The 26,921-nt window shown below is 37.8% G+C and overlaps 1 protein-coding gene across 5 annotated transcripts; it reads left to right on the top strand.

The window, feature by feature from the left end:
- On the top strand, window positions 1-26,466 carry PON2 (paraoxonase 2). 5 transcript variants are annotated; one of them, XM_057731734.1, is made up of 10 exons: window positions 3-195; window positions 9,504-9,574; window positions 9,872-9,916; window positions 15,873-15,928; window positions 19,339-19,504; window positions 20,077-20,167; window positions 21,577-21,777; window positions 24,275-24,356; window positions 25,082-25,210; window positions 25,832-26,466. In XM_057731734.1, exons 1-10 carry the CDS (start codon window positions 122-124, stop codon window positions 25,988-25,990), a joined length of 1,074 nt encoding a protein of 357 aa, XP_057587717.1. In that variant the 5' UTR covers window positions 3-121; the 3' UTR covers window positions 25,991-26,466. The 5 variants fall into 5 exon arrangements, 4 of the variants coding, with proteins under 4 accessions (XP_057587717.1, XP_057587719.1, XP_057587716.1 ...); XM_057731733.1 differs by having other exon boundaries at window positions 7-195; window positions 20,041-20,167; XR_009053192.1 differs by lacking the exon at window positions 24,275-24,356 and having other exon boundaries at window positions 1-195; window positions 20,041-20,167; window positions 25,832-25,969.
- Window positions 26,467-26,921: the final 455 nt, after the last annotated feature.

Genomic DNA, 26,921 nt, shown 5'->3' with positions numbered 1-26,921 from the left:
AAGCCGGAGCCGGGCTCGCCGGCCTCGGGGCGGAGCGCGGCCCAGGCGCCCGAGTGGCACCGCGGGCGCCGCCCACAGTGCTCCCCGGCCCGGCCGAGAGAGGCGGCGCGGCTCCCGCGCCATGAGGCGGCTGCTGGCTCTGAGCTTGCTGGGGCTAGCGCTGGCGCTCCTGGGCGAGAGGCTCCTGGCGCTCAGGTAGGTGGGGCCCTCTCGGGTCTCCGGGCTCCGGGTGGCCGGGGCTGCGGGCGAGCGGGGACGCTCGTGCCCGGGGCCGGCGGCCGGCGGCCGGCGGCTGGGGAGGACCTTCTGCAGCGCTCGGCTCCCCGGTCCGCGGAGCGCCTGCCCTCCCACCCCCAGCCACCAGCAAAACCCGGTACAGTTTGCGCTGAATCGCGAGACTTCGTAGAGCGTTTATAAGCCTTTGCTACTGGCAGAGTTCTTTTCTATCTAGGTTGACGAGCAAACGCTTTGCGATTCACCCAGGGGCACACCTAGTGCTTTAACTTGAGAACAAAACTATTACTCAAGCACTGAAACTTTAAAGATTTATTTCAGGTCATTGGTGCTGCTTCTCTTTGTTGCCCAAACCAGCCTCTCTGTCTTTAATAGGCATCCCTCGCCTGCAAAGAAACTCTTCCGCTGTTCTCTAATCTGGGCGCCGTAGATCAAAGATACTTGAGGTATTCAGCTACTGTTCTTACATCACTTCCTTATTTATCTCTTCATCTGGGAACACTGAAGCCAGAATGCAAAACAGGACACGCCTAGTCCATCTCATGCTTTAGTTATAATGAAAAAACGCGGACTGTCAGACGTCATAGTCTCTAAATTATCAACTCGAATTATATGTCTCAGGGGAAAGAATTCCAGAAATGTTCAGAACCTACTCTGCAGGCTGTGCACTCTTAGGCTCCTGTAATAGAGTAAGGCACCATCCTTACGTTTAAAAAGTTTACCCTGAAATTTAAGGTGACTGTAGTTGTTAAGAGCATAAGATTTGGAATTGAACAGTTGGCCTTGAATTCTACTTACTGTCTCCAACTTTGGACTGTATGCTTGACCTATCTGGGCCTGTTTCTTTGTCTTTAATGGGAATAATGAAAGTACTTACCTCATACAGTTAATATATATTTTAGAACAATAGTTCATGTCGTGTAATAAATTTTTTATGTGCTAGCTCTAAAAAAAAAAAAAAAAAAAAAAAAGTTTACCCTGTTAGACTTCCTTGGTAGCCCAGTGGTTAAGAATCCGCCTGCCAATGCAGGGGACACACGGATTTGATCCCTGGTCGGAGAAGATCTTACATGCCACAGAGCAACTAAGCTCATGTGCCACAACTAATAAGCCCATGTGCTACAACTACTAAGGCTGCACTCTAGAGCCTGCAGGCCACAACTGTTGAGCCTGTGTGCCACAACTACTGAAGCCCGCGCGCCTAGAGCCCCTGCTCTGCAACAGGAGAAGCCACCTCAAAGAGAAGCCCAAGCACTGCAATGAAGAGTAGGCCCCACTAGACACAACTAGAGAAAGGCTGTGTGCAGCAATGAAGACCCAATGCAGCCAGTAAATCAATGTCAATAAATTTATTTTAAAAAGTTTACTCTATTAAAGAGAAGGAGAGAAATAAAACAAATAGATAAATTAGGATGTTCAGGGCAGGTACAAACCAACCCCTGTTGGCTTAAGGAGAAAAAGTTACAACTCCTGAAGGTGGACTTCTGGAGGAAGAGACATTTGACATTGGCCTTGAAGGATGGGTGAAACATAAGTGGGGATGAAGGAGGCAGTCCCAGAAGGAGAGTGCAGAGTGAACAAGGGTAATGGCAGGGGAAGTTTAGGTTTGAGGGGAGCATAAAGTTAAGGGATGAGAACAGTAGTAGGGTTTTGAGATAGTTAAACATATGTTGACAAATTGGGGCCTGCATTGATAGGCAAAGGGGAACCACCAATGTTTGTTGTGTGTGTTTTATTTTTAAAACAGGAACCTGTTTAAACCATCTCAAGCATAACCAGTGTAGAGATGACCAGGGAGGCTGGATTGGAGTAGAGCAGTGGTTCTCAATCCTGGCAGTGCCTTAGGATCTCCTGGAGGCTGTCCAGGCTGCACACCCCCCGTCGTTCTAATTCTGTTGCTCTGGGTAGGGCCCAGGCATGAGTATTTTTATTTTAAAAAATTCTCCTGATAATTCTAATAGGCAGTTAGAGATGACAAGTACCAGATTAGAGAGCAAATAGACCTGGGGAAACTAGTTAAAGTATTGCAGTAGTTTGGCCCAAACTCTGGAACCCCAGGGATGAGGGGTAAGCCAAATGTGATACTAGAGTTTCCAGCTCTACTGTGTTAGCCACAGCTTCATCTGCTCATAAAGAGATTCCAGGAGGGGGAACAGTGTCTATGTGACAGGAAGGGTCAGAGTTGGAGGAGGAAGGTTTACTGGTAAGAAATGGACATGCTGAGCTTAATTTTCATGTTATGTAAATGAGCATCCTGCTCTGCAGAACGTTATTGAGTTGGGTGATTTTGTAATATCTGCCCAGCTCTCCGTTCCAATGGCAAGACCACTAAAGTTCTCAAGCTCATTAAGTTATCCCTAAAGTTCAGACCACCAGTGTTTCCATAAGTTGAAGTTTTCTCAATTAACAGTCAATGTTTTCTCTTTACTAATCTTAAGATTTTAAATTTAAGTCCCTTTAAATGATAAATGTTGTTGCAAACCTAAGAAAAAGTAAATGAAGCTTATCTACATAGAATGCACCTGATAGGTCATTTAAAATTTAATGCATCTTTTCCTTATAAAGACTTGATTATAATAAACTTTACTGAGCAGTGACTTCATAGGGTTGTATGAAGTCAACTTCATAAGTTGTCCATACTCATTGGACAATTGAAGCCTCATATTGGCTGATGTGAGAATGTTGGGGTGAATGATGGCTGGCTACATCTAGCAAATAAAAATGTAGGACACCCAGTTAAATTCATATGTCAGATAAACAACAAGTCATTTTTTGGTATAAGCATATCCTGTGCAATATTTGGGATGTAATTATACTAAAATAGTATTCATTACTTCTCTGAAATTTAAATTTAATTGGGCAAGGATGAATTGGGAGATTGGGATTGCCATACATACATTACTAATAAGAAAAAAAATATCAAATTGTACAGTTTAAAGATATGCAGTTTATTGTATGTAAATTGTATCAATAAAAGTTCTTAAAGAAAAAATAAATAAATTTAACTGGGCATCTTGCATTTTATCTGGCAACACTATTAGCGTGGAATATCAAGTGCCTGCTGTTTACGAAGTTTGGTGGAGTACTTAAATGCATAGCATTTGTCCTTTCAGAACTTTAGAGTATTTTGAAAAGCAGCATGTTCCCACCTCCACATAAAGAAAGGCTCTTCAAAAGCAAGTTTTGGGGTTGTTTTTTGCTCTTATCTGCTGCCTTCTATTTCATTATTCTGTTTTTATAGATGGCACTTTGGCACTCAAGTTATTTCTCTCCCCCAGGGTGCCCACTTAAATTTCAACTTGGATTTCAGATAAACAATGAAAAAATTTTTTAGTATAAGTATGTCCTGGATGGATAAATGGAATCGAAGTTGTCTCTTTCCTTCTGAACTGTGACTGGCTAAGGTTCCCAGGGGAGGATGGTATGTCATACCCAACTTTTCCACTCCTCCCTAGTTGAACAATAAAGGGGAAAGTAAAAATACACAAATATCCCCATGCCAGTGTTCCCTGTTGCAAAGCACATACCCTTGAATGAATCATGAGACTTGAGTACATCAGAGACCTGTGCCTGAGCAAGAACTGCAAAAACAAGCAACTGAACTTTCTGCTTGTTGCCTGACACCTTTTATGACAGCTCCACCAAGAAGCTATCCAGTCTGCTTTAGAACACTTCTGAAGGGGCAGCCTTTTTCTCAACCACCATCCTCCTTATTTATTGTGTGACTACTGTGTGCTGGTCTTTGTGTTGAAAGTATCAACAGTTCTTTATATTAAACTAAAATATACATTTACTGACATTTGGAAAGAAAGCCCTTCCTGCCTTCTTCCAGTCTTCATATATGTCTTCCTTTCTGTATTATACATAATAAAACTGAGGCTTGGAGAGGCTAACTAGTTAGTTAAATAGTTAGTGCCAAACCTGTACTCTAAGTCAGGTCTTCTGATTCCAAATACAGTTTGCTGCCAACTCCTCCACAGCCTCCTCTCTTCTCTGCCATTGGAGAAAATTTTCCCCAGCTTTACAAGCCTAAGCACAAATTCTTAGTTAAGTAGAGCATTCCAGGTGACCAAGGGGTGAATTTCAACGGGTTTTAGATGTATGTATGTGAAAGATAAAGCCCCTGTTTGAATTTAAGTTCGTACTTAAAAGATAAAGCCCCTTCAGTGGTTTGTAAATTCAAAGGCAGTGAGATATGGAACAAACCTGGTAGTAACACTGTGTTCCCAGCTTGCTCAAAGCACATTGGCACACCAGACTGGTGCATCCTTACTGTTACAACACGATGTCTCATTCTACTTTGGATGGGTAAGGCCTTTTCCTGCGTGAAAGAAATAGAGATTCACTTCATGGTAATGACTGTTGGTTAAGGATTCATGCTTTGTAGCCAGATAGCCTGAATTCTCCACTATTTACGTGAGACCTTGGCTTTTTATTTCACCTTTCTGTGCCTCAGTGTCCTAATCTGTAGGATGGGGATAATAATACTATATGCCCCATATAGGGGCTGTAAAAAACATCAATGAGTTCATTCTTGTAAAGTGCTAGAACAATGTCGGACATGTAGTAAGTGCTCAGTAAAAGTTACCTATGATGACAGTGATGTTGGAGCAGGCGTTCTTAAGCCTTGACTCCTCAGTATCATGTTTCTAAATGCCTAAAATAAAATAGGATTACAAACCAAACTTAAATACTATAAGTTAATACTAATTTAAATACTTAAATTCTATCGCCAAACTATTTAAAAGAATCTAATGTAGGCTATAACAACATGGTCTTCTTTATTAAAGCCTTAAATAGATCCAGAGGTAGTTGAATACCTAGCAGTAGATACTGTGAAGCAGAGATGAATAGAAATGGATTTTGAAATATCTACAACTATAATGTGATGAAACCATGTCTATCATTTCTATTAGTGACAGAGTCACAGGTACTACTAGTAGAAAGCTCAGTGGTTTGTTGCCTACACTCATGATCATGAGAGATACTCAGTTTCAGTTATAGGTTTAACTAAAGACGTGGTTTTTTTCTCTATTCGAGTTCATGGACCCTGAATTTTACCCATGGACACCATGAAGGGTCCTGGAGTCCTCTTTACCACTGGATGCCAGATTAAGAACAATGGTATACATGTTTCTGATGGGGGTAATTGGAGGAATGATTTCTGGCTCAGTTGAAGGAAGGCAGTATGCATTCTTTCCTGTGTTATACCTATCGTATACTCATAACTAAAAGGAAAATAACCAAATTCTAATGAAAAGGAAAAGGAAAGTGAGAAAAACAAAAGGAACCTAGAACAGAGAAAGCAAATAGCTTTCATCTAGAGTGTCCATTTTAATAGATTAGTAGTGGTGGCCTGGAACCTTGTGTCTGGGCTGGCTCTGAGTTAAAGGGAAAGAATGCTGTAATTGATAAGCAAAGTCTGCGTGACAGCAGAGGGGCAACTGCCATGCCATCTGTGATCTAGTATGTTCATAAGTATGCTGTGGACATAAATTGTTAGGAAGCAAATAGGCTGTGGCAAAAATATCACTTATTTGTGTTTGTACCATTTATTCATTTATCTATCTATTTTTGGCATGAATGTATTTAGGCTATTGATCTGCTAGTCCAAAGAGTTTGTGTAGCTTTCATTTGTATAGTCTCCAAACTTCTTAAATCTATTATCAATTAGGAGTGCTTTCAGCTGTAAGTAGCATACATCAAATTAATGGTAGCTTGTACATATAGGAGCTTGCTTTTCTCACATGATACAAACACTGTGAGTCAGTCATCCTAGAGCTTGTCCACTGAGTCAGTGATCACATCAAGGAAGTAGGTTCTGATATTTTTGTTTTTTGATCCTCCACTACTGGCTTCGTGTCCTTATACTTGTGTTAAGGATGCTGAATGGTTGCTGTAGTCCCAAGTACTACATGTATGGTCAAATCATGAAGAAGGGAGGAGTGTTGCCAGTTAACTCTCTTCTTGTGTCAGCCTTTTCAGGAATAATTTTATCTTTCCCAAAAGTCTGGATCATATGATTACCCCTTAACTACAAAGGAGGCTGGAAGCAAACATTTGGCTTGCCCGCCTCTGCAGTGGAAAAGAGCAAGGAAGAAAGGGGGCGAGAATGGCTTTAGGTTTGTTAGCTAACAGGGTCTGCCACTCTGGAGTACAGAAGTCCACTAATGAGTAGGGAGCTGATAGTTCTGCAAGGCAAAAAGCTTAGCCGTTTTCTACTGAAAGTCTTTGAAAGTCTTGATGGGCCACAAAGGATGGAAGCAGAATCCTCTGTTTTTTATCATAAAGGAAAGACAAGAAAAGACGGCTTGATTAACTAGTAACAGCCCTTGTGTTACTCTTCAGTTTCAATAGCAGGCAGTCATATCTAGAGATGATACTGTACAACTAAACTAGCTGATGAAGACCGCCCTATTAACAAAGTGTAGTCATCAGTCATTGACGCAAACCTAAGTGGACTCTGAAAAATACCCCACGTCAAAGTGTCCAAACACATCTGAATTTTATTTTATCCATATAGTTTACCTTTGAGAAAGATAGATGGTAATCATCATTACCCCTATTTTTGTTTAGTCAAGTGGGCATAAGAGTAAGTTGTGTAAAATTGATGCCCAAACCAACACGATACAGAAACTTGATGAAACTTCAGCTTAAATTTACATCTGTTTCTGGAATTACACAATGTCAGTAAACCTTGGAGGTCATTTAGTCTCATCTTTATTTTTATACATAAAGAAGACTGAGTCTTGCTGCTGTGACGGAAAAGTGGCCTCTTCACCCCTTTCTGAGAAAAATACAAGAGCAGATTAGAGTACTGCTTCTGGGTGGAACTTCCTGGCTGGGTGCTGAGCTTCAAGGAGGTCATTTTCCTCATCTCTAAGATAGGGATAATGGGTTGTTTTAAGAATTAAATGAATTCATTCAGCTAAATCACGAAGGGTTGTTTTAAGAATTAAGTGAATTCATTCAGGTAAATCACGGAGAATAGTAGGCTCAACACATGCTAGCCCTTCTCATTACTGACTTCCTCTCACCACCCATGATTGGCGGCAGCATCCTCATCGCTAGTATCACTGCTACTACTTATGTTAGGCTAAACGTACTTGTTTTCCCCTTTAAATCACTGCTGGGACTTGTAGGCTTGAGATTTTTTTGTATTTTTTTACTGCTCTATTTAAAATTTTGTAATGAGGTGGATGGACCTAGCAACTGTCATACAGAGTGAAGTAAGTCAGAAAGAGAAAAACAAATACCGTATGCTAACTCATATATGTGGAATCTAAAAAAAATGGTACTGATGAACCCAGTGACAGGGCAAGAATAAAGATGCAGATGTAGAGAACGGACTTGAGGACATGGGGCGGGGGGAGGAGAAGCTGGGACAAAGTGAGAGAGTAGCATTGACATGTATACACTACCAAATGTAAAATAGATAGCTAGTGGGAAGCAACTGCCTAACACAGGGAGAGCGACACGATGATGGGTGATGACCTAAAGGGGTGGAGTAGGGAGGGTAGGAGGGAGGCTCAAGAGGGAGGGGTTATGGGGATATATGTGTAAATTCGCTTTGTTGTACAGTGGAAACTGGCACAACAGTGTAAAGCTATTATACTCCAACAAAGATCGGGAAAAAAATTTTTTTTAAATGTACTTGTTTTCCCCTTTAAATCACTGCTGGGACTCATAGACGAGATTTTTTTGTATTTTTTTTACTGCTTTATTTAAAATTTTTACGTTTTCTTTATTTTTTCTATTACATCTATATATTTTATATATTTATTTTACTCTTTTTTAAATTTTATTGCTTTATTGCTATGTTGTTTCAAGAAATTTAACACTATTTGAATTACATGATTCCAAAAACATACTGATTAACAATTTAATTGGAAGCTTTCCTATATATATATACATATACATATGAATTGCCAAAATATATAGTTGCCACCACCTATTGGTAATTTTGGGTTATCCACACCTAGTCTTTCATTTTGCCAAGAAACCAGTAGCCTTCCCCAGATTCAGTGTCTAGAAGTCCAAGGCTGGCAAGGATATGAATAGGAGAGAGACAAGTGGCAAATTGTCATGTTGTCTCAAATGTGTGGTACGTGTGAACAGCTCTGAAAAATGTAAACTACTCTGCAAGCCCCCTTGTCATTATTTGTGGATGTAGAGAACAGAAAGAGGTGAGACAATGAGAGGAGTGAAAGCCTTCAAACAATAGAGCACAAGTGTGTTTGCCCACCCTGCTTGGTGGCCCTCCTCTCCAGGGTGGGAAGGAGAAGGGAAGATACTTTATTAGAGTTCAACATTTTCTCACTATTTCTTCACTTCATTTTTATGAAACTACAACAGCAAGTAGTTTTGCTAGAGTAGTTGTTGCTCTCCAACCTTCTCACCCCAAAAAACAGTCATAGGGATGGGACCTTCTCCACTTATTATTTTTTAAAATACATTTATTTATTTATTGGCTGCATTGAGTCTTCGTTGCTACACACAGGCTTTCTCTAGTTGTGGCGAGCAGGGGCTACTCTTCACTGTGGTGCGGTGGCTTCTCTTGCTGCAGAGCATAGGCTCTAGGCGTGTGGGCTTCAGTAGTTGTGGCATGTGGGCTCAGTAGTTGTGGCATGTGGGCTCTAGAGTGCAGGCTCAGTAGTTGTGGTGCAGGGGCTTAGTTGCTCCTCGGCATATGGGATCTTCCCAGACCAGGGATCGAATCTGTGTCCACTACATTGGCAGGCAGATTCTTAACTGCTGCACCACCAGGGAAGTCCTCTCTACTTATTTTTTAATAACTATTTATGGGGAGTCTTCTGTGAGCCAGGCTCTGAACAATGCCATTTTCCCTTGGTCTGCTTTCAGTCACTGTGTCATTTTGCAGAGGGTCTGAGCATTTCTCAGCCCCCCTGGGTTCTCAGAAGGAAGACACGACTTCTGGTTCTATATCCGAAGTTCTTCCCACAACACAAGAGCTGTGAGAAATGGGACCTTGTGCCGTGTTTATATTTGCATAGGAACCTGCATTCCAAGTTGTATTCGTTAAATTATCAGCTTCCTTTTATGACCCATGTTCACAAATAGAACTTTGTGATATGCATTTTTATTTTAACTTCATTTCTGGTGCTATTTTATGTTCCTACCCTTGTTTTCTATCTTCTCTTTTACCTGCTTTAAATTTATGCTGTGTTTTATGTATTGCTGTAAGCCTCTTTAAACCCTTTCTGCTACAAAGCAGGGAATACGTAAACAGATAGATTTTTTTTCAACAGGAATCGACTTAAAGCCTCTGGAGAAGTAGAATCCGTAGAACTTCCAAACTGCCACCTGATTAAAGGAATTGGTAAGTCTGAGAAAATGCTAGTTATGTACCTTACATGGTTTGGCCAACAGCACTAAAAAACTCAGTAACAGTATTTTGTTACACAATTACTGTTTATCAGAGGAAAAAATCACATTAGATCAGCAAAAACCTTTTCAATCTCTTTTGATCTCATGCACCATGTATTTTTTCTCCTCCCTTACTCTCACTGTGATTTATTAATTATTTGTACAATTCTCTGTTTGTTGTTGTATTTCTTACTTGTTTAGTGATTTGCTGAACTATTTTTGTCAAGTCTGTATTCTTTGTCATGTGCAGCCACTGAATTCTGTGTACCATTAGCCCAGGACTCAGCTGGTGAAGGTAAGTCAGAATGAAGAGAAGTTATAAAATAGAAAATAAAAATCTCCCAACAAAATCTCCACCCCCCACAAATATTACTCAGCCATGAAAAAGAATGAAATAATGCCATTTACAACAACATGGATAGAGCTAGAGATTATCATACTAAGTGAAGTAAGCCAGAGAAAGACAAATATCATATGCTATCACTTACATGGGGAATCTAAAAAAATTATACAAGTGAACTTATATACAAAACAGAAATAGACCCACAGATATAGAAAACAAACTTATGGTTACCAAAGGGGAAAGGGGGGGAAGGGATAAATTAGGAATTTGGGATTAACATATATACACTACTATATATAAAATAGATAAACAACAAGGTCCTACTGTATATCACAGAGAACTATAGTCAATATTTTGTAATAACCTATAATGGAAAAGAATCTGGAAAAGAATATATATGTATATATATCTGAATCACTGTGCTGTACACCTGAAAGTAACAAAACGTTGTAAATCAACTATACTTCAGTAGTAAGTAAACAGGTAAATAAATAATTTTTTGAAAATCTCCACCTCCCACAGAAATAACCTCAGAGATAGAGTTTCTTTTTTATCCTTTCTGGTGTTTCCAGTGCAAATGCAAACAAATATATGCATGTCCATTTATATCTATTGTTTTCACAAATGGCATCTTAGTATAAGATTATATTCTGTAGCTTGCTTTATTCAGAACACAGTGTGAACAGATTTCCACATCGGCACAGGTAGACCTATGTCATTCTTTTTAATATTTGCACATACCATGATTATTTAGCCAGTTCCTTAATGCACATTCGAGTGGTTATAGTTTTCTGCAATTACAAGCAAGTCAGTGAATGTCATCATACATATAGCTCTTGCATTTTTTTATCTGAAGGATAAATCTATAACAGTGGGATTATTGTTCAGGTAGCACATATGTGTAAAGTTTTGATAGTCTTTGCTAAATTGCCCTCGAGTTGGCAACACTAATAAACTCAGTTCCTGATATTTATAACCACATTCACTCCAGACAGGATTCATTATGCTCTTTTATCAAAAACAAAGTAGTGAGCCTTTTCTGGATCACACAAAGAAGGCTTCAGTTTCATGGAACCTATTTGTTTTCAGAGCAGCCTTTTCTACTTCAGAGTTTCTTTCTGGTTCTGTTACTCACTGCTTCTCCTCTACACCTCTGTTTCCTCTGTGCTTTTGTCTCCTTTTCCCATTGCTACTTTTGTACTTCTTCCCAGTCCTATTTCCCTCCACGAGACTCCTTGACTTCTTTCTCCTGGGGTTTCTCCTCTTTGTTTGTTGCCCAAACACTTAGCAGGAAGATACAAACTCGGTGTCAAATACCAGATTGTCCAGATTGAAAAGGTCTGTGCTGGATAATGCAGACCATCCTAGAATTAAGGTTGTTTGGAGTCCCAAACAACTCAGCAACTGCATCCTGCCTTCTGGCTGCAATCACGAAGAGCCCCCTTGGAACTGGCCACTAAGCAAAAACCAGATGGCATCTGTGAGGGACGCTATACAGGTTGGGAGGGTGTACAGTGATCTCGGAGGTTACTTTTGCTACTGAGTTAATAATTGTCAAATTATTAAACAGCCCTTGGCCCTGTGAAGCCCACCTTCTGTGAATGCAAGTCTCAGAACAGACAATAGGGCACAGCCAGACACATTACTGGACAAACTGCCAAGTGTATTGCTGCTACAACTCGCTGGGATGGAGGGCTCCTCGGAGAAAAACAAGTCCAACAACATTTGTATTCTGAACAGGCATCTGTCTGTTTGTGACCTTTATGTTGTGATGTGTGTGAGCTGCTGTCTGGAATTGGGAAGAATGAGGAAATATGTCACCTATGGCCCCTCTTGTGAAGTGTTTAATGCCTCTGAGGCACTTCAAAAGGCAGCAGAGCGAAGACGATGAGTGATTAGAAGCACATTTGGGATACATTTTTAGATCTAATTAGAATTGTGCTTTTTTCCCCCTTTCTTCTTTGCTTTTGCTCTGTGGTTAGCATACACTACATGAACATTTGTAGAATGCTATGTCAGTGATGCATAATGGTTAATAATAGCTTGTGGTTATATGTTTTTAACAACAGTTGCTTATTCAGTGGTCTTTGACTACAAAGGAATAACCGGGCATACTTTCCCACATAGGCAAAAGCAACTTCTCTTGGTAGGCAGCAGGAGTAGAGGGGTTCTCTTTTTTAGTTTCCACTTTGGAAACAGTAGCAGCCATGCACTTGAGGCCAACTAATCCCTCCAAGAGGTAAGACCACATCCCCTGTCCCCCCCCCCCCCCCCCCCCCCGCCCCATCCGCATCAAGAAACACACACACACACACACACAAAACAAGGCTACCTTCACCATGACTAGAAATGAACTCTTTGCAATACTTAGGTGCTTTATACATATCTTCTCATCTCATGTCTTTCTGTTTTAATAAGTAATAATCACTACCACATATCATACAGGATGTGCGCCTTCAAGGGGTCAGAAAGTGAGCTCACTGTTTATTCTATTTTTTGTGTGTTCCTTTCCAGTGTATCTAACAGACAGAAACTAAGATTTGGTATAATATTGACACCTAAATAATAAAAATTATTAATTAAAGAGCTATTTAACTCTATTTGAGGCTTAAAAGTTTAAAACATTTTAAAATGTCTTTGAAAATGCTGGCATTCAGAGTCCTGGACTAAAACAAAATTTGGAACGGATTATTTCTCTTGAGTTAATAAATGAGTTTATACACTTGGTAGTCAGAATCTTTATAATAACTGCTGCTTGAGAGATTTTTTTTAAAAAGCATTAAAGGTTGTAGCCCTTATCATCAAGTACTTTAAAATCTGCCTATGAAAAGGAAAACAGAAAAACCCACTATGTGAGATATAGACATATTTTTTTTTTTCTTTTTGTAACAGATAAGGCCCTAAGGCTCAGAGAGTTTAAATAATTTTTGGATTTTTTTTGCAATATAGTATTTTCTTCCAGAGTGATTAACACATATATCTGACTAATGAACCAAAAAAGTGGAAAACATTATTTTGAATATTCTTTTGGGTATGGCAAGGGCTGATTTGCTGTTAGAAGTTACAGTAAGTAACTTAGAGAAGAGAGAAATTGATTTTCTTTTATGTGACAGTCCAAGGATAAGCAAATGGCCTAGAGTGATTAGATGACTGTACTCGTGGTCATTGTGGGACAAAGGCTGATGAAGCATCACAGCTGTCTTCAACGTATTGCTTCCAACATGGTCCGAGACTAGAACTCCAGTTGTTGCCATTTCCCAGTAGGAAGGGGTAGAAAGAAAATGTACTTTATTTTACCCAGTAGTTGCATACATCTTGTACTCTTATGTCGTATTACCTGAACTCAGACAAATGGCCACCTCTATCAGCAAGAAAGGGTAGAAAACGTCTGTAGCTATGTTGCCGTGTACCTGTAGCTGAAAAGAAAGAAGGGGAGTAAGGATTCTGGGGAGCAGTTGGCCACCTCTGACACAGCTAGGTAATTGCTAAAGGAATAAGAAGGGGTCAAAATCAGATGTGCTAAGTTAGAAGACTTTCTATAGAAAGAGCATTTGAAAGAAAAGTACAGGATACGAATTGATGAAGATCTTGGTGAAAGACAGGGAAGCAAACATTTTGGGGAGAAAGCCAACATATGTAATTGACCACAGTCGGATTTACAAAGTGTCTTCAGAGAGGAACCAGGGAATGGTTCTGACAGAGAAATTTCATTAAATGCTAGGTCATATTTTTTCTATGCACTTTTAAGTCAGAACAAAAGACTTGAGTTGCAAGCTTCCCAGTTTGTGATCTTGAACAATTTACTTAACCTTTCAAAAAGCTCCATTTTCTGTACTCTAAAATAAGAGGTGAAAATATTGCTTCTTAAAAATAATAATAATAATATTGCTTCTTAGAGTTATGAAAATTATATAAATTAACATATGTAACGTACTTATAAGGAGCCTGGTGCTTGGTAAACAATATATGTTATTAAGTTATTACTGTTATTATTAATGCCACTACTATTTCTATTATTGAATTGGAGAAAACATTCCTCCAGCTTTGACTAATTTTGCAGTAATCATACTGAAAAGGTGTTAGATGATAAAAGCCTGCTGTCGTAATGGCTTTAGAAATGAAAATGGGGGAGTGGATCTGGAAAATATTCTAAAGGAAGCTACAGATAAGACTTTGTTTTCCTTGGAATTAGGCAATGGGATTAAACAGAAAGAAGCTGCAATGTGGTTGAATTGAATATACCTTTTAAAAACATTGCTCTTTTCTTGTTTATTAAAAGAATACAGTTATTCATAGAAAATTTTAAAACAATGAAAAGTATAAAGAAGAAAATGAAAATCACTCATAATCTCATCACCCAAAAAAGACATTGTTAGCTTTTTTCTACATATCTTTTCTTTGTCTATGTGTATAAGCATGTACACGTTGAAATTAAATTGTCTTAATTTTTCAGGAACAACAGATTTTAATTAATTGAGCTCCTACAAAATGGATCTAGAAAGCAGAACTTGGACCAAAATTCTGTGGGCACATGTGTATGTGTTTGTGTATGTGTATGTGGTGAAGAGTTCCTTGGTCCTTGCTCTTTATCAGTTGGGATAACCACCACGGCACTAGAATCTAGTGGTTTTTAACTTTCGGGGGGTATCACAGACCCTTTTTTTGAATCTGCTGAAAGCCAAGGACCTTTTTCACAGAAAATGTCTTATCTGTTTATACACAAGACCTTTTGCATTGCATAGAATTTCAACGGGTTCATAGACTCTTTGAATCGTATTTATGGTTCCTTAGGGGTCCACAGACCCCAGGGTAAGAACTCCTCTCTCCTCTACCATACTATGCTTAAACTTACATCTCTCTTCTTTCTGAGAAACAGGCATATGGGTCATCTTTACGAAGCAAAGTTCTTGGCTCTTTTTTTTTCCCCTTTTCTTTTCTCCACTGTGATGGAGCCAGCAACCCTTGAGGCAGCCAGCCAAGTGAAAACTCTGGAGTCAAAACCCAAAGAGCTGGATAGATGCTGTTTGTTTTTGACAACCTAGAAATAATCTTGGAGAAATCCTTAGGAGAGGGATTAAAAGGGAAGGTTGGATTTTGTGAACTCAAAGAATGTGTCATGATTTGGCTTAATCTAAGCCATTTTTATTCCTCTTTTCTTGTGTTTGGATCTATTATCTGTTGGGGAATTTACACAGTGAGACCACTGGGAAGGTCTTGTCTAATTATTTGCTGTGCTGTGTGGAGTGTACTGCAGACAATCAATAAACAATCAATAGTAATTGTAGCCTGTTTCAGAGACAGTGTTAGACGCTTCAGCTGGCTTAGATGCGTGGTATTTTTCATTAATTTTCTTTTGCTAGTTTTTTTCTGTAATTTAAAGCCTAAATTTAAAGATTAAACAGAAAGCTTTCTTTGCTTATGAGAACAAGCAGGCATTGTTTTTTAAAGAGGGACTATATAATCCCAGGTGTTTTATCTCTGTTAATGAGAGAAATGTCTGTGTTTGCTTCAGATTGAATGAGCCGAGAAAGGGACAAGGATATTTGCATGGTTAAATGACGATGAGCCCTTCATTCTGAAAGTAATATTCCCCTGATGTCAATTACTTTTGTACAGACATCTGGATGTTTTTCATAAGAGTGTACAGATGTCAACTTTTTCGGTATTGTAGCTGGAAACGTGGCGATTACTTGACTTTGATTTGAGTAAACATAAAATCTCTAACATTTAAAGTCAGAAGTTCACTGCAGGAAAGGATTTAGACTGACGTTTATTAAAGAGAGTGGTTCCTTGGAAGGAAAAATTGAAACCATTCCGAAAGATACGGACACTGATAAAGTAAACAAAGCTCCACCTAAGGAATCACAGAATTTGAACATGACATTTATCTATTTCTTGAACTTAACAGAAGCGGGCTCTGAAGATATTGACATACTTCCCAATGGTCTGGCTTTCTTTAGTGTGGTGAGTATCTTCCTTCCCCAGTCTCAGTGGAGGAGGTACAAGGGAGTTTGATGAGGCCTGCAGAGCAGTAACTTGTTTTTAAAGTTCCTCACTTTCAAAAATATATTCTGAAAAAAGACGGGTCAAACAAGATCTTGGAAATTTTCCTCCAGCTTCTCTGAATGTAGGGATGAAAAAGTCTTTGCCGATTGATTTATTACTCTTTATGTCCCCACTGCCTTGCACTAAAATATTCCAATGCAACCTATGTTCTAAAAGTTTGTTATTAAAAAGGATATTTGGGGCATTATTGTGGATATTTGATACTACATTTGCTATTTTAAATACAGCATCTAACTTTTCATTAGATATTCAATTTGAAGATAGTGTTCTTGCTGTTATTTATTTTCAAACAATATACCAACTTTCCCAGACAAAGGCCATTGTTTTTGCTTTCTTTCTTTTACCCCCAAATAGTCTGTCATAAGTGGAAAGTCATTGAGCTTATTTATACCCTTCACTTTTGACTTAATTTTTATAAGCTGAAAAATAACAACCTTTTCAGGCATACATTACAAAGACTTTAAAATTGATTGACCTGAGTGATGCAAGGCTATACCAATACACATTCTAATTCGAAAATTATATATGTGGGCCAAGGAGGAAGTTCTGACCACCTCTCCCTCCTCCCTGGCATGGGCCAAGGTGAGGGACATTGGCCCCCTCATGGATTCAGTTTTTCTTGAGAAAGAAGTATCCAACTTTGAAGGCAGCCTGCAGTTATTCTGTTCCCTCTCAGCAGCCATCATATTCAGGCTCTGAGACTCAGGAAAGGTGTGAGAACCTTGGAGATGCTTTAGAAGAGAGTCACGACTCTAATAAAATAGTGGTCACACTTATGAGAAAGGCGAGAGAACTCAGCTTAGATGAGAATGAGGGTTAGAACACTCTTCAGGTTCCTGATGGTTTTTATATGAAAGGCTATGAGCAGCTGGTTGTTTACCACAGAGGGAGAAAAGAACTACTGTAGACTTGGGCGGAAGTGCCAATATTTATATGGGTTGGCCAAAAAGTTCGTTCGTGTTTTTCATAGCTTTCATAGTTTTCATCTTACAGAAAAACCCGAACGAACTTCTAGTCCAAGCCAATATTAAATTTTAAAACTACAGCTTTACAAGAAACATTTTAGTTAATTACCCACACACAATGAGTAAAATGATATACACTGAAACTCCTATTCAACATTATTCATAACTAAAGATGCAAATATCCAGAGTAGAGTAGAAGGCAGTTGCTTTTTTTTTTTGCAAAGAAACTGTTTTCAGAGATTTGTGTAATCCAGAACTCACCTATTTCAAGATTTTCTTCCAACAGGAATAGATCTAAATTAGAAGGAGTGAGGTCTCCAAGCATATAAATCTACAGACATTTTAACTGAGGGGCTTAATATAATCACAATGATCTTGTAGCCAAGTCAACAGAATTTCTTCCATTTGTTTTTCTCTTATCCCTCCTTGGTTATATGACTTTTCTTTTTCAAATTTAGAAACAAATCTCATTTTACTGATGTTTTTTAATTTACTCAGCATTGTCTCCAATATTTCCCAGAATGTGCTCCTTTCTAAATGAATAACTCCTATATCATGGCATTTGTTTATTCTTCCAAGCATTGTAGCCCATTAACCCGTTCTATTCCACAGTTACAAGTTTGAGGGGCACCTCAAAACTAACATCACACTTAATGAGGAGTTGGACGAGATAGAATAGAAAAAAGACTTAAATGACAGTGTGAATGTACTTACTACTGAACTGTACACTTAAAAATAGTGAAAATGGTAAATTTTATGTTATGTATATTTTACCACAAGTGGAAATAAAAGAAAATTTAAAAAAGAGAAAAAAAACAGGTTAAAATGATAGAGAGTATTGAAATAACTATGGAGAGTTATTACATCCCTGGTAGAGCTTCCTGTGCATTGAAACCCTATTGTTTCTAAGACATTAATGAAGAATAGAGATTATTAACCACTAAATCAGCACTGCCATGGAGCAAAAGCATAATTCCAGTTTATTGTACTTGTTGGGCCTTGAAGTTGTATAATTTTGATAGTTTTTTTTTAATTGGAGAAATTTTCTATTAACAATTTGTGCATAAAGTGAGATTTTGGGGGGTACTCTTAAATTTGCATAAAGTATGCCTTGAAAGATTTAAAAGAGAAAAAAAAGACCTCGATTATTTTAGTGAGTGCTGAAAAAGCATTAAATAAAATTCAACTCTTATTCCTGATTAAAAGCTCCAAAAAAACTAGAAGTAGAAGGAAACTCTCCAGAAACCTACAGCAAACACCATTCTTAGTGGTAAAACATTAGCTGCCTTCCCATTAATGTTTAGAAAAGGAAGAAAATGCCCTAAAACACTGTAACCATCAGTAATCTACTAGAGTTCTTAATAACCCAAGAAAACAAGAAAAAGAAATATGAGGTAGAAAAAAAAGATGAACCTGACATTATTTTCAGACAGTGTGATTACCTGTTTTTTAAACAGTCCAAGAGATTCGGCTAACAGACTCTTAGATCTAATAGGAGAGTTAAGTGAAATGATTGGATTCAAAATGAACATATAAAACTCAATGGCTTTCCCATGCACTAGGAAAAATAGAAAATATAATACTACTACTACCACCAGTAATAACAAGGTTCCATTTGAACAGCAACTTAATTTCTCAAATTTATACAGAAAAATAAATGAGCAGAAATATTTAAGACCATTTTGGAAAGGTAAAGCAGTGTGGTGTGGGATATGGGACCTGCCATATATATATCTAAAAGATATATATATCATATATGATATATATATTATATCATATAATCTAAAAGATATATATATTTTTCATATCTTATAAATAAAGCAATAGTAATTAAAAAGTGGCATATTAGCACAGGAATTAGGCATGAGTCCCCAAACAGACCGATATGTGAACAGGGATCTAGTACATGATAAAAGCAACATTTGGAATCAGTGGGAAAAGGACAGACTGACCACATGTCAAGCACTGATGCAGGCCTTGGGGTCTAGCAGTGAACAAATACGACGCAGTCCCACCTCATGTTCCAATGAGGAGAGAATGAATATGTGTCAGATAGTGGCTTATCGCCTCCCTTGACTCTATCTCCCAGTCCACCACCCTTCTGGTTACCCTCTGAAGAGACGAAACCCCTAGCCTCAACTCAGAAAGATCAGTGATTGCTCAGCTTTCAGCCTTCTCACTCCCAATTATTATTTTTTTCTGTGGTTTGCTCTTTGCTTTCTTTGTTTACAGCTATATGGCACCACCTTTGGCCAAAGTCTCTATCATTTATTTATAGTTGCCACTTTAGTCCACAAAAATACTTAAGCCTTTATATTTAACTTTTTCCTCTGTTTTAAAAAGGGTCTAAAATGTCCAGGCCTCCACAGTTTTGCACCAGATAAGCCTGGAGGAATACTAATGATGGATCTAAAAGAAGAAAACCCAAGGGCACTGGAATTAAGAATCAGCCGTGGATTTAATTTGGCTTTGTTTAATCCACATGGTATCAGCACTTTCATAGACAGTGGTAAGAGCTGATGAGCTGCCAACATTCAAAAAACTTAGAATGGTTTGCAAATGATTGTGGAAAATAGGTTTGGATCATATCTGTAGTAAGAGAGCAATTAACTCATGAATTATTTTTGTGTTCTTCAAACAAATATGTCCATCATTTGCCTCTTCAGCTGGCAGTAAGTTATACTATGTTTAGAAATTTCTAACAGTTAACACCTCAGAGAATGTTTAGATTTCATAACCTTTTCATATATCTATTATCATTGCGTTGAAAAAGAGCTATATTTCTGAATTAAACTATAAAAAGATTATTCATGAATTCTGTATATGGAGTGGGAAACACTCTTTCTTAAAGGTCAGGGGACCAATGATCAGAAATAACACCAGATAGACAGTGATGGGCAAGACGGGGAAGAGGAATGATCTGTTAGGTCGTCTAACAGCTTATACAGTCAACCTTTCCTTGCCCGTGGTATTTAAATGTCAGTGTCTGCCCAGAGGTCCTATGGTTATGTCTTGTAAATTAACTCTGTTCTTTCAATTCTTTAGATGACACAGTTTATCTCTTTGTTGTAAACCACCCAGAATTCAGGAATACAGTAGAAATTTTTAAATTCGAAGAGGAAGAAAATTCTCTTTTGCATCTAAACACAATCAAACATGAGCTTCTTCCAAGGTAATTAGTCCTTTTATTCATTCTCTGATACATCTCTAGCATTTTCAAATATTCCCTATGATGGTCCTCTCACCTTTTGTAATAGCTAAAATACACGTTTATGTACACGTACACAAATACATGTACTTATTTGTGTACGTGTGTGTATATAGTTTCCTTGAAGAGTAGGGAAAGTCGATGTCAGTGTTCTATGTGGACTCCCTTGAGAAATAAGGAAATGCTGGGCTACAGGGGATTTGCTCTTCAGGGACATCTTGAGAGTAGAAGATAAACCTCACCATTTTTCCTTCTGTCACCTTCCATTTCAGATGACTCATCACCCAAGAGTAGCCTGCTTTATATGGAGTTTGTATGCTTAGTATGGGACTAACACAAAGTATTTTCACAAGGTAGCTGTGGGCTAATGGCCCTGCAGAATTGGAAGTGGGTTACTGCTAATTCAAGAACATAGAGCTGGTTGATAATGTGACTAAAAGAAAATTATGTGCCCCTCCCTGGCTCATCTGCATCATTTAAGTTTGAACTTGATGAATATTTTTAATTTCTGTTACTTCCCTATCTAGGACTTAAGCATGTAACTGCCAACCATTCTTGCAAACATTCACTTCATAATAGATAGGAGCATAAATAAATACCATCCAGGCAGCCTTTGCATTAGGGAGCTCTTTCAGAGAGAGGGGACCCACCTTCCCTGTAGATCTATTTTTCCTTTAACAAAGGAGAAAGCCGCTCTTTTAGAAATTTTTGTGTAGGGTAATTGGAATTTAAATTTAATAACACCCTTACCTAACTGGTTTTAATTTATCATATAAATCTCTCACCTGAAACATTGCACTGTGGCACTTTCATCATCCATCTCTCCGCAATTGTTTACTGAGTGCCTGTTCATTCTCAGCAGGTCGGCTTTGTGAGTCAGGTAGAAATTGAACAGTCAACCTTAGTTTGACTAGTAACTGAGCAAATGAACTCAGGAAAATCCAGCAACTGAGAAAATGGAAGCTAGGTAAATGTTATTGACAGCCTAACCAGCTCACCAGCCATTGAGTCGCCACCGAACTCTCTGCTGTGGACAGCTGTGTCCTTTCTTGTTGTTGTTAAACCCTACATTTCTTGCTGTCAAAAAACACACTCTGTTGGCGCTCAGTTCTTTTTTCTTTTATAATAACCTGCCATAATTGCTAAATGACCTGTCTTCAAATTACCTGGTACCATACAAAATTGTTCTCCAGCAAATGATATTATAGTAGATTACATATGACTATAGCCATGTGATTTTAGCTGAGTTTTCCTGGGAAATCTCTCACCAAAAATTTAAAGCACATATTGTATAAACCTTCTGGATACTTAGTCTTTAATATGGAGACCAACTGGCTTTTTATCTTCTCTCACATGTTATTCTTCTCTTCCAGTGTGAATGATATCATAGCTGTTGGACCAGCACATTTCTATGCTACCAATGACCACTATTTCTCTGATCCTTTCTTAAAGTATTTGGAAACGTATTTGAACTTGCACTGGGCAAATGTTGTTTACCACAGTCCAGATGAAGTTAAAGTGGTAGCAGAAGGATTTGATTCAGCAAATGGGATCAATATTTCACCTGATAAAAAGTATGATCTCTTATAGAAGTATTTTTGTTTCTTCTCAGTCATGGTGCTGGGCCAGATTCTTTACTTTGCCTTTGTTTTTTCAGTGTAGAAATAGCTTATTTGATATTTTTGGTCTCTGATAAATATACTATGTATAATATTTACAAATATTACTATAATACTATAATATAGAATACGCATATTATATGTAATATATTAAATACATATGTTTTTATATAATATACATATATGTACTATATATTTACATATAATATATATATATATATACAGTACATAAATTTGGTATGTATCATTGTAGAATTTAATTTTATAAATGTAAATTTTTATAAAATGGGTTCATATTTATATATACATATTAAAGTATCAGGTAGGTGTTTTCCTTTTAAATAAATATATCATTGTTTTATTGGCTGCATAATATTCCATTATCAGGATTATCATAAACTAATTTAACCAATTCTCTATAAATGAACCATTTTTTATTTCGCATTTACCACTGAAACTTATCCAAATATTTTTAAGGAAAAACCCGCCAAAGGGAGAATTACATACAGTGTAATGGTTAAATCTTCAGATTTTAGAATCATACGTACCTAGGTTCAAATGCCCACTGGGCACTGGCTAAATGTGGAGCTATGAGCCCTTCCTCTTTGCACATTTGTACAAGTGTTTCTATAGAACAAACCTGTCAAAATTGAACTACTCACTCAAAGGGTGCTCCTTTTAAATATTAACTTTAATAGATAGTGTCAAATTGCTCCCTGAATTATCTCACTGTTTTTATGTCTAACTGTAGCCTATAGAAAGGATGTTAAATTTTTTAACTTTCCCTTTTACTACTTTAGCACACTGAACAATTTAAACTACTACAAATATAACGTGAAATAAATCTGGCATTCCTTGACAACTAAATGTCTTTATTTTCATGATAATTTCTTCTTTCTCGTTGATTACAGAAAATGAATGTAAAATCGTTTAATTTAAATTGTCTATAACTGACCCAATCCAACCTCTCCCACCAAATCTATTTTTCTCCCCAACTCTCATCTTTCAATTATAAGAGTCAAACTTTCCAGTCACCCAAGCTAAAAATAATAACAATAGGGGATCCAGCTTTAACTCCATCTCTCTCACCAGCCGTTGGCCAAGTCACACTTGTTCTATCTGTGTTTCCGTCCCCCACCTTCGCCCCCTCTTCCTTCCCACTGACACCTGCTTGGTTCAGGTTCTCACTCTCTCTGGCTGGAGTATTACACTTTCTTCCCACTTGTTTTCAGTCCACTTCCACTTTTCACACTGTTGCAAACTTTGTCTTTCAATATTCCACTGCCCTTTCAAGACCTCCTCACGCTGAGCAGAGCCAGGCACAAAGTACATGCTTCGTAATCATTGAACAGAACTGACCATTTGTTATTATGCCACTCTGTTATTCCAGAAATTCAGTGCACCCCAACTGCTTATCAAATCAAGGCAGGCTAACGGGTTAGACTTGCTTTAATAGGCTAGTGCCAGCCTCCCTCTTCTACTGTTTCCATACTTAATATGCTTTAGACAAGAACTCATTATTTTGCAAACCTGCCTCATTCTTGCCCCTGCGCCTTTGTTCACATGCTTTCTTTCGCCTAAAAGATGCTTTGTCCTCATGTTCTCAAGTGCAGTTTCTCTTTCCATGCCCACTGCAGATGCCCCTTCCTTTGTAAGCCCTTCTGTTTTTTCAGGAGTTAGATATTTCTTCAGTCTCTAGACCTGAAATATGTTTTATGGTACCAATCATGTTATATTATTTGTTTAATGTGTCTAAACCATCTGCTCACCCCAGCACATCACAAACTTTTCAGGTAAAAAGGCTGTGTCTTCTTCAAGTTTGTATCTGTAACAATACTGAGTTCATGGCTTTACACACTATAATTGCTCAATGGAACAGTTGCCATGGAATAGTCAATTCAATGAGGAAAATTACCGTAAAGTAGTCCATTAATTCACCCTCCTTAGATATAGACAGATTGTTCTGAATAGATACATATCTCTAACTCTTAAATTTCTCGTTATGTTAATAAATATTTTATTAAATATTAATAAGTATTCATATTCTAATAAAATGTGTTCTGTTTTATACCATATGTTTCTACACAGAAATGATCCCTTGAAATATCAAATTATATTGTGGAATTTAAAAGCTTTTTTTTTTGAAATCAAATATTTGCTTTACTGTCCTTTCAGTGGCAAATAACACAAACTTTATATTTTAAATGATGTTCTATATTATTTTTCCTTGCAAACTTTTTGAGAAATAATTTAATAATTCCTTGATTGTTGTAGCAACACTGAATTGATTTTGAAAACTTACTTTTTAAATAAAAATTAACCTTTATCAAGCATTCCTTGAGGGCCCGTCATTGATTAACTTCTTGGAAGGTTATTAAGACTTATTCTTTATACTGTGTTAATGAAGCTTTATATTGCCTTGGAGCTTAACCAGTGTGTCCTTCCTACAAAGGTATATCTATGTTGCTGATATATTGGCTCATGAAATTCATGTTTTGGAAAAACACCCTAATATGAATTTAACTCAGTTGAAGGTAAAATACTTCTTTCTATATCTAAAGTAGACATTAATCTTGAAATTACATAGTTACACTGTATTATAACAGTACCTCACTTAGAACAGAATAGCCAATGTTGCTCTTCTGGGTTTTTCACTGCTGCTTGTCTATAACTGGCCAAGTTTCTTGCCTCCCACAGTCACAAGAACTGACTGATTACATGCAGCAGTGTGTTGGGAGGGACATTTGCATCAGATTTAGAGCCCACTCCATGACGTACTGATGGCACCCAATGAATTCCAATAAGAATTTTCACAATTGAAAAGACTAATAAATGAATTCTGAAATGAAGATTTATGCAAGTTGTCAGTTCTTTCAAAAATAAATGAAGGTAGAAACTGGGTTCCATACCATTATTATTTTCTTCCTGCTTGACAATACATATTTTAGATTGATAAAGAATTTCCTATTTTGCTTTGAATGAATTCCTTGAGCTAACTGATCATTGTGCATGTTTTAAGGGAAACAGAGTTCATTTTTTAGAGAGATTGATTATTGCCCTAACTTTCTTAATTTTAGGAAAAATGAAAAGTGACCCAAACCAGTGTATTAAATTTATTTTAAGCAATATTGGTGTTAAAGGGTGGAAGCAGGAGATGGGCATAATTTCCCCACATGCATAGGGGCAAGAAAGGTTAGCCCTAAATTATTTAATCAAGTTTTTCATGGCATTTAGATATTGACATTTTTTCATTTGGAAGGTACTCAAGTTGGATACACTGGTGGATAATTTATCTATTGATCCTTCCTCGGGGGACATCTTGGTAGGCTGTCATCCTAATGGCCAGAAGCTCTTCGTTTATGACCCGAACAATCCTCCCTCATCAGAGGTTTTTATATTTTTTAGTTTTTCAACCTTAATTATTCAAGTCCTTTTCAACTAATAATACAATAAACTGTCCCAGGGATGGTTTGTTTTGTCCTTCTAAACCAATAACACAATAAACTTACATGGTGGTTGGTTTTGTAATTGCTTTAAGCCAATAATTGGCAGAATTTCACACTGTTCAGATACTTTTAGAAAGGTAAACTTTTGATGTATTAAATTATGGTGGGAACTAGTCCAGAGACCTTTTTATAAAGACATGTGCCCTCCTTGTGTGGTATACTGGCAATTTTTTAAATACCTGGCTTATTGTCAGCTCACCACATGACAACTTTTGTTCGTGCTAAAGTAGTGAGAAAGTAGGCACATTAGCGTAGAAGTATTTCTTTTAATGCTCAATTACTATAATAGCACTCAATCCTGTGTTGGCATGCACTAGCTAGATGGTTTAAGAAAGTACTTTCTTTGAAGGTTTAACAAAGTAATGTAAACATTAAAAAAACTGATAACTGCTATTTTCAGCAGCATGTCCTCTTAATAATTGTGTCTTTGTGGAAGGTTATTGGTGATTGAGTGACATGGGTGGATGGTTGTTCTGTATTAATCCTTTGTATCTCCCGAATAGGTTCTCCGCATCCAGAATATTCTATCTGAGAAGCCTACAGTGACTACAGTTTATGCCAACAACGGATCTGTTCTCCAGGGAAGTTCTGTGGCCTCAGTGTATGATAGGAAGCTGCTTATAGGCACTTTATACCACAGAGCCCTGTATTGCCAACTCTAAGTGTCCTTTTGCTATGCAGGTGCGCTAGCTTCTCTTAACAATTAATTTTCTATGAATTGCTAATTCTGAGGGAATTTAACCAGCAACATTGACCCAGAAATGTATGACATGTATAGTAAATTTATTTCAATAATGAAAGGCCCCCTTCAGTTCACGTAGCACTTTTAACATATAAAGAAAGTAAACAGTTTTTTTTAAATGCTAAGTAAAGGTGAGAGAAGAAAGTTGCTTTTGGTAAAGTGAATACACTATGCACAAAATAAGCCTCATGTCTGCCTTCCAACTGCCAGAGCATGAATTCCACTGAAACAGGGTAGATGATATTTCTTTAAAATGTGAGTGATCTCCGCTCCACCAGTGTGACCACTGTGACTCAGAACTACTGATAGATAACGTTTTGATGTTTTGTACTTACATCTTTGTTTACTATTAATATGAAAGAGTTGGAGTTATATTAAAAACTAACTAAAATCCAAGTTTTGTCAGTGCTTAATTCTCAAGGCATGTCTTCAGTGGGGAATGGGAAAGTGGCCACTTCCTTGTGGGGTTTCCTTGGGATGGGCACGCATGGCAATGCTATTATTTCTCATTAAAAGCTGAAAAAAATAAGCCCTTTATTTGAATAAAATAAAACAAAGAATTAACTAAATATGACAACTGGAATTCTTTCTTAATGGGAGCCCACCTTGCATACGAAGAGGAGATAACAGGTTGGAGCTGGAAGGTCAGTCATGCCGCCTCCTAACTGAACACAACCATGAACTTCATCAGGCTAGACGAAGTCGCTGTTCAGGCCCACACAGTTAATCCCAGCAGTGTTAGTATCAGGGCCGAAGGTGTCTGCCTCATAGGGGAGCATTCTTTCCATTCACTGTACCTTCTGTAAATTCATCTTAAACCCTGAAGAGAGACTTTCATGGGTTTCTTTTCC

This window comes from Hippopotamus amphibius, chromosome 4 (assembly GCF_030028045.1).
Source record: "Hippopotamus amphibius kiboko isolate mHipAmp2 chromosome 4, mHipAmp2.hap2, whole genome shotgun sequence".
Classification (NCBI taxonomy): domain Eukaryota; kingdom Metazoa; phylum Chordata; class Mammalia; order Artiodactyla; family Hippopotamidae; genus Hippopotamus; species Hippopotamus amphibius.
The sequence above is the reverse complement of the archived record's forward strand: the minus strand, read 5'-3'. Positions and strand labels throughout refer to the sequence as shown.